This window comes from Indicator indicator, chromosome 14 (assembly GCF_027791375.1).
Source record: "Indicator indicator isolate 239-I01 chromosome 14, UM_Iind_1.1, whole genome shotgun sequence".
Taxonomy (NCBI): domain Eukaryota; kingdom Metazoa; phylum Chordata; class Aves; order Piciformes; family Indicatoridae; genus Indicator; species Indicator indicator.
This window is the reverse complement of record NC_072023.1, coordinates 21,453,425-21,466,453: the sequence shown is the minus strand read 5'-3', so window position 1 is coordinate 21,466,453 and position 13,029 is coordinate 21,453,425. Positions and strand designations below refer to the sequence as shown.

Below are 13,029 nucleotides of genomic sequence, written 5' to 3'. Positions count from 1 at the left end.
CAGTGAAGATTGAGACAATAAAAGTAGTGACTGTCTCAGCCTTGTCTGTGCTCCCATGTCACTAAATCACCAGTTAGCAGCAGGTCCACATGTTCTTTGTTCATTGTTTACTATATATTTTCTTTGTTCATCCTTTACTATTGATCTAGCAACAGAACTTCTTGTTAAGCTTCACATTTCACCACCATTTTTAACTCCAGTTGATCTCTGGCTTTCTTAACACCATTTCTGCATACACAGGCAGAGTTCGTATATTTCTTTGTGTAGCCAGTCCTTACTTCCACATCCTACATATGTCCTTTTTGCCTTGAAGCTTACTCACAATTTCCCTGTCTGGGCAAGCAAAGAGAGACTCTCCATCTGTCTGTTACTGGAAATAAAAGCTATTGAAAGTACAACTGAGAGTAAATCCCTCAGGATAAATAAATTCTGGGGTTTTTTGAAAGCTGTTTCAAATTTGCTAATTCACTTGTATCTTCTATTCCTTTTTATAGCACCGTAATTGCTATCTGGCAATTGAAATTTAGATTGTCATTTTCTTTAAATGTGGATGGGTATACATCAGGTCTGTGTAACTTGAGAAAGAAAGTCTCAGCTAGTATCTGTGGAACTATCATCAACATCTCTACTCTACAAGAAATAAGTAAGTTTTCTAAACAAATCTGAGCATAGTGGCTTGCAGGACAAGCCACTGAAAATGCATGTAGTAGCAAAAGTCAATGGGAAAACTGCCATCAAGTGAAGTATTTATACTTTGTCAACAGTTCATAACTACTGTCTTATGAGGTCACTTAAAAATATATTTCTATCATTTAGATTCTATGCTTGCTGAAGAGACAGACTTCAGTTATCAGAAGACAGCACTGTAGAGCTGTCCTGGAGGATTCACCTTTCTCAAGTGATTATTTTTCCAATTAGAAGAATTTTTTGGTGAAATAAAGGAGAAAGAATAGATATCATATAATGGTGTAAATTAATATAGCTCTAGTAGATGTCCTGTAACTTTCACAAATAACATTATTACAAGCTAAGAGGGAACTGCCTAGATAAAACCATTACAGTGCAGAACTGCTTTAATGACCATCTGTGGAAAGTGCCTGCCTGTGTTTCAGTATCAAGATGGAAGTATACACCAAATGCCATGCCATAAGGTCTCTGACAGGACTGACTTCTTCCAATATTTTCATTAGTAACCACTATGATGGGAGAGAGAATATGTTTGGTCATTTTTTCAGCAGAGGCCTATTGTAAGAGGTAAAGGTTATGAGATCTTTAGAGGTGAGAAGTTGAATGTGAGTCAGTGATAGAATATTGACTTGGAAAGCTAGAAATGTGAAGGAATTCTTTTGCTTCATGTGACACTGGTAAAACTTCAGCTGGTGTATTTTCAACATTTTACTTTTAGAAAGATGTGGATAAAGAATTCAGAGAAACTACAAGGAGTCTAGAGAAAAGCAATTAAAATTATCAGACATCTGTAAAACAAGACTTATGAGAAAAGGTTGAAACAATTGTCTGTGGAAGATTGAGGAAAGACATAACAATCTGCAAATACATTAGAGGCTGCTGTAAAGAAGACAGGATCTTTATGTTCCCTTAGGAAAGAACAAGAATTAATAGGATGAAAGGACAGCAAGGTTAGATTAGGCATTAAGGAAAGAAACTGTCAGAGGAGAGACTGGAACAGAAATTTGATAGGGAGGTAGAAAAGAGCTCTGTCACTAAAAATCTTTGAGAATAAGCTAAATAGCCATCTCAGAAATGTAACTTTTCCTGTCAAACTGAAAGATGTTGCATCTCATGTGGTCTCCTTTCCAAGCATATTTTTAAATGACGGTGTGCTTGCTTGAGATTGTGTTGTGAAGTTGTTCACTGTTTCATTCTTTAATATGTGAAAGGAATACACTTATGGGGTTTTTCTGTCTCTACAAGTATATATAATTACTATGATTACATACTTTAACTTGGTTTAGAGAAATAAGCACTCATGTTTGTTTATTTTGCTTGAGTGTGTTGTTCAATAAGCTTTGGGCTTTTGCTGCAGAACAAAGGACATCAGCATTCAAATACTGAAAGCTTTTCCTGTTTTCTGGGAACCTCTGAATTCCTCATAGTCATGTTGAATACTCTCAGTCAGTCTTGACTCAGCCAAAATGGTTTTAAAACCTTCAGGGAATATATGGGGGTGTATGCTGCTGAGCAGCTGATTTTTAAATTGCAAACAGTTCTCTTTGGTTTCTCAATCACTGTCTCCTACGTCCATGTGACAACTTGAACCACAATTGTTTTGATTTCATTGTATTACTCTATGTGACTTCAACTTTTCCATAACCACACTCTTAGGATGTTTAGATTGGATCAGAGTAAAGGTCATTTTTTGTTGATTATCTCATACACTTTTTCTACTTAATGTAAAAGCAAGTCGATGTGTCATTCTTAAATGTTCTGTACTGTGAGATTCATAGTAGGAAAAACTGAAACCATTGTTGACTTTACAAGCTTTGTTAATCAGTTTACATCTAGTGTTTCCTAACAAATCCTGATGATCTTGCTGGTCTTCTATGAATGCAACATATTTGTAGCCCACAGTGAAGTCTCTGTTAACGTTCCCATCATCCCAGACCAAGTTTGTTTTCTCATAATGATCTCTTCAGTTGCCTGAGGTTTCCTTTCTTTCCTCCCTCTCATGACATATCATCCAAACATTGTTAAACTCCAGAGGAAATGCAAAACACATTCTCATGAAAATCTTAATCTCTAAAAGCAGTACACAACAGGAAAAAAACACCATAAAACTAGCTTTGGTTCTCACTGAATGTCTTGAGTAAACTCTTCTCTCACAGTCATAGCAAAGTATAAGTCTTTGAGGTCCAGAATTGCAATCAAGCTCTGTAGTAAACAGGGGCATTGTCTTCTTGACTGATTTCTTTTATAAAACTGAAGGGATCATTAATCTCACCTAGGTCTTTAGTGGGGGAGAAAAAAAAGAAAGGAAAAAAATGAATGAGGTAGCTTTAATGGTTTGGGGAGGCTTAATGGCTGTACATCTTTGATCTATCTCAAACTACACCAGTTCTCTCAATAAGACTTCTTATTTTTTTTCTAGAAAGGAATGTACCTCACATCACCATTCTACAGTAGAGGCTATTCAAGAATATTTCAATTCTGTATTTTCTTAGCACACCATAAAGAACAGAAAGGCTACAGAGATATGGCAAAAGGCTTTTACTTGAAAATACTCTATCATACCAGTTTTGTTAAACTGATGTCAATCAGGTAATTAATTTGATGGAGGCAGCAAGCTGTAACAGATGCAGATTTTGAGCCAAGGGGCTCTTGTCCCATTGGCTGCAACATAGTCATTAGTCTTTGAACATCCTATGTATGTAGAATATTGTAGGGCTTAGCTGTGATCTTGAGGGTAAGTTTTGGGGTAAGAAGTGTTTCATGTGAAACATCTATGCAATACGTTTATACTCAAATGAATGATGCTCTCCATAGTTATTATTACCAGGCTTTTGGGTGCATTCTGAATAAATACCATCACAGAATCATAGAATCATTTTGAATGAAAAAGACTTTTAAGATCACTGAGTCCAACCATTACCAAACTCTACCAAGTCCCTAAACCACGTCCCGTAGCACTGCATCTCTGTGTCCAGGATGGTGATTCAACAATGTAATCTAATCTTAGCTATGTGCCACAAAGCAAGCTGGCAGCCAGAGATATACTGATTTAAATATAGAATACAGGCTGTGAGCTGGAGTGAGGTTCATTTACACACGTGTGTGGTAAATTAGAATGCTCATGCAACACCAGGGCCTTCATTATTTTGTTTCTTATGTTGGCTAAACCAGCCTCTGTTGTTTGCTGATGTAGATTTTCCTGTGCTTGATGGACCATGACTTGACTTGGGTGTTTGTGATTTTGCTGGTGTAATTTTTAAGATATCCACCCCCCTTTTATGTATTTATGTTCCTGCTGTGTAAGGAACATAATATGCACCTATACATAGACATTCAGGCCTGCCAGAATCCTTTGTGTACTCTTCAGGGAGTGAGTGTCTCCTCCCACTGTAATTTTGCTTTTTAATATTATGGTGAGAAATTACTGTGTTGTTCCTTCTAGTGGGTTTATGGGTTGTTTTAGTTTGTTCTTTTAATTTTAATTGCAAAGTGTTCCCTTTATGAGCAGTTGACTCAGGAATGGAGGAATGGAGCTTTAGCTTTAGCATCTGACAGATTGCAGGAGTTAATTTACAGGACAGGCTCTGATATCACACCACCCTGAGCAAAACCAAGGAAAGCAAATTTCTACATCACAATTTGCAAATTAACAAGGAAGGACAGGCCTACCACTTTAAAAACACAGTCTTAAATGCTACTAAGAAATCTAAGAACCTCCTAAAGTCTATCTTACAAGTAAAATTAATCTGGAAATATAAATACTAAAATATCAGCTCTATGTTCAAACGTGTTCTTTAGCAACAACTAAAGTAAGAGAATCAACTAATGCTGCAGTCATTGCATGACATTGAAGATGGCCCACAGCCACCACCCAGCAATGCTGAATGCCATCTTCTAGTAGTTTCTGACTGCAGTATCAGTTTTCAGCTCAAGCAGCTTAATGAAGGAAACTTGAACTAGCTCAGAAGGGGCTATGTCTTCATAGCATACTTCTGTCTCTTGATGCAGTTGGACATCAGTAATCAAATCTGAATTCTAAACAAAATATATAATATGGGATCTTTACATCAGCAGTTTTGACTCCAAATAATTTAGCACAAAACCAGAAATGCAGATGACAAACAGACTGGGGTTTTAGATATTCTCAAGGTGGTAAAATTATTTCAAAGTAGGATTCAGATTGGAATTTGGTTCACAGACAGGTAAAAATGATGTTACTAATTTTCTGGCTCTGTCTCACTTTCTTATTGGCTTCAACAAATGGACTTTCATGACCCTATTTGTATCAATTTATTTAATACTTCATGTCTTTTTAAAATACCACTGCTGAGCAAAAGATAAGATAAAATATGAACAAAAGTTTGGTTAGTTGGTCTGGGAAAATCTTGTTCTTGGAAATCAGTAATAGACAGGGGTTTGTAATTCTCTGAGAGCTGCAACACAGTGAATCTGTAGCAGTCATACTGTAACACAGCTGTCACACTATGAACTCACATCTTGCATAATGCAGAAAAATGTGGAAGGGGAAAATTGTTACTGTGGACCTTCATCATTCCTAGTACTACCTAGCTGAAGTTGAATAACACATTAAAAAACCCAACCAAAACAAAACAACACTTTTATGGCCTGGGCTGGTTTGAGATGAATGACACCCTTGGGAGGTCTGGCTTCAAATTTATGTCCAATATAAACCAGGAAGACTTCTCAAACATAAGAATGGGAAGGCCACTTGAACATTTCTTGTAACTCAGCCTTCCAGCTGCAGCCCGGAGTTCATTTCTATGATAATACAGCAACTTGAGTTTCTTTCTGTGATAATGTAAGGCATGCATTTTGCTGGGAAAATGAAAGGAACTCCCAGGAAAACTTCTCTGAGTTATGAATGAATCAGCAAGCAGAGTAGATTCAAACTCAGGTCACACTTGAGGTTTTAGCAAGAAGCAGAGATCCTAAAATTTGTTTCTGAATTCAAGCTTCCCAAGAATATTTATTCAAGTTCATTTTAAGAGTTAACACACAGTGTATATTTCCTTGAAATATAGTGCTCTAATCTGTTTACATGCCTCTGTATGATGAGCAAGTTCTGATGAGCAAATCACTGAAGTTTTGACTGTATGAGGATGAAGTATATCAGGCCTTTCTGAAACTATTAAATGATAGGATTGTTAGCATTAGTATGCCATAGCCACAAACTATGCTAGTGATAAGGAAAAAAAAAAAAAGTCAAGGCATGCTGTCAGATTCTGCATCTCATTTACTTCAGGGTGAATACACAGTAACTGTGCAGAAAACTGTATTTATGTTTATTCTGTTGTAACCTGGGTCAGAAACATCCCTTCAGAATGGTGTATATTTAATGATAGTATCATATGTTGTTGTTGTTGCTGTTGGATTGTGGGGTTGTGGGACTTGGCTAGCAGGGAGTTGATATTTATATCCCATCCTCTTTGAGAACAACTATTAAATATTTCAGTACCAGGTAAGAACTTATTTCCAGATTCACTTTCAAGCTGGAGTCAAGAAATTAAAGCAATGAGAGTTTAAAAATAAAAGCAAGGAAAAGCCGGAAGAAAACATGGGTGCCACAACTGTTCAGTTGTTGGATTTCTCACTAGGAACTCTTGCTGTGAAAACTGTCTCTGCCCCAATTAGTGACACCAGGCAGAGCAATAGAACTGTCTACATTGAAGAAGGGAGAGATGAACTAATGAGGAAGGTGATGCTGGAAAAAACAAAAGTGAATAATGACTTGCAAGTATTAACTGTCTTGCACGATTTGCTCTTTTTGGTGCAATTTCTTATGTAATTGTTCTCTTTCCAAGGGACCGAGCTCCCTTCATCTTCACATCAGAGATGGAATATTTCATCACAGAAGGTGGAAAAAACCCACAGCGTTTTCAAGAGTTTGTGGAGCTTTGCTGTCGAGCTTACAACATAGTCAGGAAACACAGCCAGCTACTCTTGAATCTGCTGGAGATGGTAAGAAGTTCGAAGATGAAACCAAAAATCGCTTTCCTCTGGTGTCCTCTTCCCTTTCACTACTCTGCTGCCTCCAGCAGCACTGTGGTTTGAAGAGGTATCAGTTGCACTGCTAGAAATGTTAGTGTCGCTTCTTCCTGTGCAAAGAAACTATCCAGTTTCAGTACTGGTTTCAAAGAAAAAACAACCAAAAAAAAGCTAAGGTGCTTGGGGTTTGGTGTTTTATTGGTTTGGGGTTTTTTGGTTGTTTGGTTCTGTTTTTTTTTTTGTTTTTTTGTTTTTGTGTTTTTTTTTTTTTTCCCTTTTCATGTATTCCTATTCCACAAAATAGCAGAAAACTACAAAAGAATCTGGGTACGAGTTTCACATTCAGGAATTTCGCTCAGCCTACTTTGTAGGTCTTCAAAAAAACATTTACCAATCCTGATCATGGTTACAGCAAGGCAAAGTAAGCGAAATACTTCACAGACTGGATGAGATGACAGTACCTAGCAGCACTGCAGCTAACAATGATGCCATCAGAATGGGGGTTTTGTACATTTCCACACTGCTTTCATAGGATGGCAAACACAGGAATGAGTGAGCACTTACCCATGTTGACACAGGTTTGAAAATCCTTTCCTACAGGATTTTAAAACTTCTAGGACTTTTTGTCCCTTAAGTATTCCTACAGACTCATATGCTGTGGCAGATTCTGTGACTTCCTTATGCCCCTGTTTACTTGTATGTCAAGTTAATGATTCTCATCTTGGTGGGTAGGATGACAATGTTAAACTCACTAATATTTGCTAAGTTGCTTGACTAAGATAATAATGCAAAACTTAAGTCTGAGAGCACATTTGAAACCTAGGTGAGCAGTCTATGCATGAAAAAAATCTACATAACCTTATGAACCCCTGCTGAGACTGGGGTACAGCCAAGAAGTTACTCTGTAAACACTCTATGGTGTCCAAGTTCTGCAACAGAGAGAAGAGAAATGGCAAGAATTTACTCATCTTGTTTCTTCTGTCTGTAGATTCTCATACGATGATCAGTGAGTGATTTCCCAATATGGAACAGAAAGGATTGCTCCAGACCTCTTAACCCTACTCCTAAGTAGCCACAAAGGTGCAGCAAGCTGTATTCCTGTCATAAAACACGATTTTGCACCTAAAGGAATGCAGAGTGCAGTTGTAGGAGATCCTAAGTCAAAGAGCCTCTGGAAAACTCAGGAGCACCCCTGCTCTCTCATTCACAGCAGTAATGCCTACCTTTCTGAACAGGTTGCCTGAAACTGTGTGCTCCAAGTACAGCTGCATCTTTTGTCCATGTCCTTGTCCCCAGTACAGTCCCTTTTCCTGCAAGCTGCAGAGAAAATGATGTTAGATTACTCTGGGATAATAGAGAGAGAGTGTTAGGAAAATGTTCCCAGCAGGAGCTCTGAAATAACTACCTATCTATGCCTGGCTATAACTCAGGTTTGTCTATATTCACCACATGCTGCATCTTCTTTTGTTTTTGCTGATCTTTGGAGAGGTAATAATGCTGAGCTGAAAGTCAGCATACAGATACAGCTTAGTATTTGTCAGTGGGCTGCAGTTCAGTCAACTGTGCTGCCTTTCATAATTGAAAAACAACTGGCAGCATACTCCCATCCCATTGATGAACAATTCGTATCAAAGGAAATTAGACAAGTTTGCAAATGCCATGGTTTTGCCAGAGATGTGAAGAGCAAGTCTGGATCTGCACTTGAAATGGGGCATTGGTCAGAATCTGTAAGTATCAAAATGTTTTAGCTGCATGGATCATTTCTAGAAAAGTAAATAGACTGTGAAGGAGTTCCACTTGGAATTAATTTCAGTGCTGAATATCTGATGCTATCATGAAGGCACAAGTTAAACTACCCACTGCTGGTTTGTATCAATGACAGTCTAAGATTTCTCTCACTGTCTGGGAGTCTGCATCATTAATCTTTCCTTCCTCTCCCACATTCTTTTTACCTAGATGGCTATCTATAAAACATAGTTAAAAATACAAACAGTAAGGCTAGTTCCAAAAAGTACAGTACTTCACAGGAGTAGTCAGCTATGCCCTAAGATGATCTTACTGTTAGAGGTTTCTGACAAACCAGGACCATGAATCATTTGTGGAGTTTGGCCCAGATAGAAATAAATGCCCTTTTTTTTTTTTTTTTGTGTGATGAGCAGCATGTTTCTAGAGCTGTACTGACATTTGCTGCTGGGAGTAAGGAATAATCCATTAAGCTTCCATCACTTTCAAAAGCAGAAACATCTGTGGGACAGCCAAGAGTCAGCTGGCAGAGTTTAGCTGCATAAACACCTGTAGTTCATCGGCTTTGCCCTCACTAAAAACTTCATGTGAACTGTTTCAAGGAGGGTGATCAGAGGACATAAGCACCTTTTGACTAGTTTAAAGAAATGCAAAATCCATTACTGATGCAAAGAGGGTTTTTTAGGTAGAAAATTATTAAAGGGGCCTTAGCGATTACACTATACAGCAAGTAATTGATCCACTTGCCTCCCTTGTGACAAAAAATAGGTTGACCTAATCATATAAAACAGGAGAAAGTACCTAGACAGAGCAAATCTAAGACTCAAGAATCCTGTGTTGCCATACAAGTCATTTCAACCTTTTAAACTCAGAGATGCCATTTGGGAAAAGAGAATCAGGAAACACCCTCGTTGTGGAGGTCTAACATATGGAAGGTAATGCCAGGACTATTCATTTTTCGTGGGATGGTGGGCTGAGCACCACACACCAGCACTGAATTCAGACCCAAGGAGAGTGTAGGCAGCCCTACCCAGGCAATAACTAAATGTGGTAGGTCAAGACATACATGTGGCCAAACAAGGGGAGCAATGCAGGCACTTAAACTTAGACATCTAGTGACATTTGAATTGCCCTAGGCAACCTGTAGTTGTTTTCTGAACAGTTGTTACATGTCTTGTCTAATTAGCATCTAGTATCACTATCCACAGCATTCAGAAGCCTCCTCTTAACCAGGGGACTGGAAACACAAAAGTGATGCTATGTGGAGCAAAAGGGATGAAGCAATATAATAAGCCTTTGGGACCCCCTTGAAGCCAGCAAAAGCAATTTGTTTTGTTTCTGGTTTGTTTTTTTTGTTTGTTTGTTTTTGTTTTTGTTTTTGTTTTTTTTTTGCTTCAGCAGACAGTTTTCTACCTTCTGCAAAGCAGAGAACCTAAAAGAAACGTTTTTCAGCTCTACAAGAGATCATTGAGATTATGCTCATATCCAGTGGTTTTCCCTTTCCTAATGCAGGGCAAGAAAGTTAATTTACCAATGAAATTACTCTTTTTTTCTTTTCTTCCTGAAAAAAAAAAAAAAAAAGTAATTTCATTGGTAAATGAAATTTTTCTTCCTGAAAAAAAAAAAAAGAGGGAGAAAAAAGGAGCAAGGGTATTTATGATGTTTTATAAATGGGTTGAAGGCATACAGATAAATAGCATTGTGCATAGTTAAGTGCTAAATATTGTTACGGTCCCTGCTCTCATCTCATTGAAATTCACCTTATTGAGCTTTCTGCCTCTCTGTTCCTTGCTAGCCAAAACTCTGTGAAGCAGGAATCTAACTGTCCAGTGGTAGTACACACTGCTGTATTGGGTTTGGCAGAGATGGAGTTAGTTCTCCCCATTGCATCTTTCATAGTGCTGTGTTTTGTACTGGTAGCTGGAAGGGTGTTGATAACACACCAGGGTTTTGGCTGCTGCTGTTCAGTGCTCACAGGGCACCAAGGCTGTGCTTTCCCAACATTCCCCCCAACAGTAGGATGAGGGCTGGGCAAGATCCTGGGAGGGGGACATGGCCAGGCCAGCTGACCCAAACGGACCAAAAGAGTATTCCATACCTGATATCAGCTCAGATATAAAAGCTAAGGGAAAGAAGGAAGTGTGGGGGCATTCATTGATGCTGTTTGTCCTCCAGAACAACCACTACACATATTGAAACCTTGCTTCCTGGGGTTCACCCAGGCATCATCTGCTGATGGCCTCTTGTTATATTTTTCTTCTCCCCTATCCATCTATGAAGGGGACTGACAGAGTGGCTTTTGTGGGTGTCTGGCCCCCAGCCAGGGCCAAACCACCACGACTGGGTCTAATATGAATCACGATTTTCCTCATAATACCAAAAGGACTTAAAAACATTGAGAAGGTTTGAAGAAAACACACCACCTCTCACCTCTTTTCCCCTTATTCTGTTCTTTGCAACCAAACCTTAAAACAAAAGCAAAGCTTCCTTTTTGTTTGTTTTTACTTGCAATGCTCTGTGGGTCATTCTGTCTAAGCTAAACATAAATATCAACGAGCAGTGACTGCAAATTCAGGTACATTTCTTTCTGAGCAATGTGGAGTGGTTTTTTTTTTTTCTCCATTATACACAAAACATCACTCTCAACATACTGTGATTGCTGAAGAAAAAAAGGTAGGTTTTCAAGTGAGCAAAAATGATTTTGTTGTTGACATTTTAAAATGCCTGAAGAGGCCTGTATGTGCAGCTGGACATGGTCAGTTGTCTGCTCTGCTTGCATTGTTATTTTGCAGAGGGAGTATTTGCATTACCTTCTCTTTTGAACCTAACTTGGCCAACTAACTAGAACAGCTCCATTCCTCATTCGTGGAGAATGATACCCTTTCCAGAGGGCAGTTCTCAGTGCACAAGTCAGGGACTGACTCTTCTCCTCCAGGGAAGTAGTCAAAAGGAACTCTTCTCCTCCAGGGAGTGAATCTATTGTCCTATGCAAGAGAAGTCCAAAGCAGTGATGGTGGAATCTGTAGTTACAAAAGAAAGGTGATGTGCTAAATTGGATTAGGACTAAGGTAACACTGAAAGCATTGCAGCAATGTAGCTGCTACTGCTCAGGTGGCTGAATTTGGTGGCCTTCTCTTTATCACCATTAATATGCTACCAGGGAAACGTAACAATGCACACCTCTCTTTATCACTATTAAAATGCTCTGAAGGAAACATAGCACACACTGAGATTATGATACCCAAGGAGAAAAAAAATAACTGAAATGGAGTCGTGATTCTGACCCATGCCTCTTTCTAGTACCTCAGTGTGAAGGTTTGTAAGGAAATATACTCACTTCAGTATTCCAGGCATTGTGCTAGCTTCAGAACCACTTTTTCAGACCAGAAAATATTTGTGTTTTACAAGGAGACCTTTTTCGTGTAAAATACTTGATTTCTCATTTAACCCAAATTCATTTAAATTGCTTTTCAGTAGGACAGTTGAACTAATGATATATCTTCTTTACTTCAAGATGCTGCATGCAGGACTGCCTGAGCTAAACAGTATTAAAGATCTGAAGTATGTGTATGATAATCTCCGGCCTCATGACTCAGACCTCCAGGCTACAAGCTACTTTACAAGGTAAAAAACAGAATAGAATCCAGAAACCTCATCTCCTTCAGGCATGATGCAAAACTGTCAAATGAAAAACAAACAAACAAACACAACCCCAACATTTTTTTATGCTGTGCTAAGAGGTTGTAATCAGTGAAATTACACAAAAGGATAATTCATCTTCACATCCTTACTTTTTAAAAGTCCATTTCTTATGCATGTTATAATCACTCTCAAACTTTTGGAAGAAATAGTTGTGTATTTGTGGTACACCTGTAAGAAGCCACTTAGTGCCTAGAGATTTCTTCAGCTTTTGTGACAAAGCCAGCCTGGCTTATAGCTAGTCAGCCTTCCTCTCTGCTTTTAAATGCAGTAGCTACATGTAACAGGATTTGGACTGCTTAAAAAGGTTCAACTCTTTAATGGAGTGAGGGAGGACCTGGAATTCCTGATTTTAATCACTGTTTTCTTTTGACCTTCTGTGTTGCCTTAGGCAAGTTACTTGCCCTCTGTTAGGCATAGTTTCTCTATCTGAAAAATGGTAATGATTATTCTTTTCAAACAACAGATCTGTTACAGAGAAGCATTGTGTGTGAATATAGGTATGTTTAAAGCATGATTTGTACTAAGATAATGAAACTTTTCACTTGTTTGTGGTAATAACTGGGGATTATTGATGAGGAGTTGCAGATAACGTTCACAAAATCAGTTTGAAGCCCTCAGTCCTAATCTTTCAGGTCAGCCTCTGCATTACACATAATTCCAACTTTTGAGGTAATTGTGCTCTAGATGGAGCCAGTGGAGACTACATTTGGAAACTCATTGTTCTATTCTAAGCATAGTATTAGGAAAAAAAAGTCTCCCTGCCTAAGCCTTCCCTGTGCAGCATTGTCATTTCCCAAGGACTATCTATGAATTCACACACCCTGCACACCACGTGCATATGCAAAGCAAGATGGACTTTTCTGACCCTTTCCTCTTGTGCAAGTGCAGGGC

At 38.5% G+C, this 13,029-nt stretch overlaps 1 protein-coding gene across 1 annotated transcript in view; it reads left to right on the top strand.

Annotated features, from left to right (window-relative positions):
• PIK3C2G (phosphatidylinositol-4-phosphate 3-kinase catalytic subunit type 2 gamma) overlaps positions 1–13,029 on the top strand; it is a 188,945-nt gene that overhangs the window by 125,945 nt on the left and 49,971 nt on the right. Inside the window, exons 25-26 of the mRNA XM_054386727.1 lie at positions 6,510–6,666; positions 11,951–12,060. Of these exons, the coding sequence (XP_054242702.1) occupies positions 6,510–6,666; positions 11,951–12,060 (267 nt within the window). The remainder of the gene's footprint in view (positions 1–6,509; positions 6,667–11,950; positions 12,061–13,029) is intronic.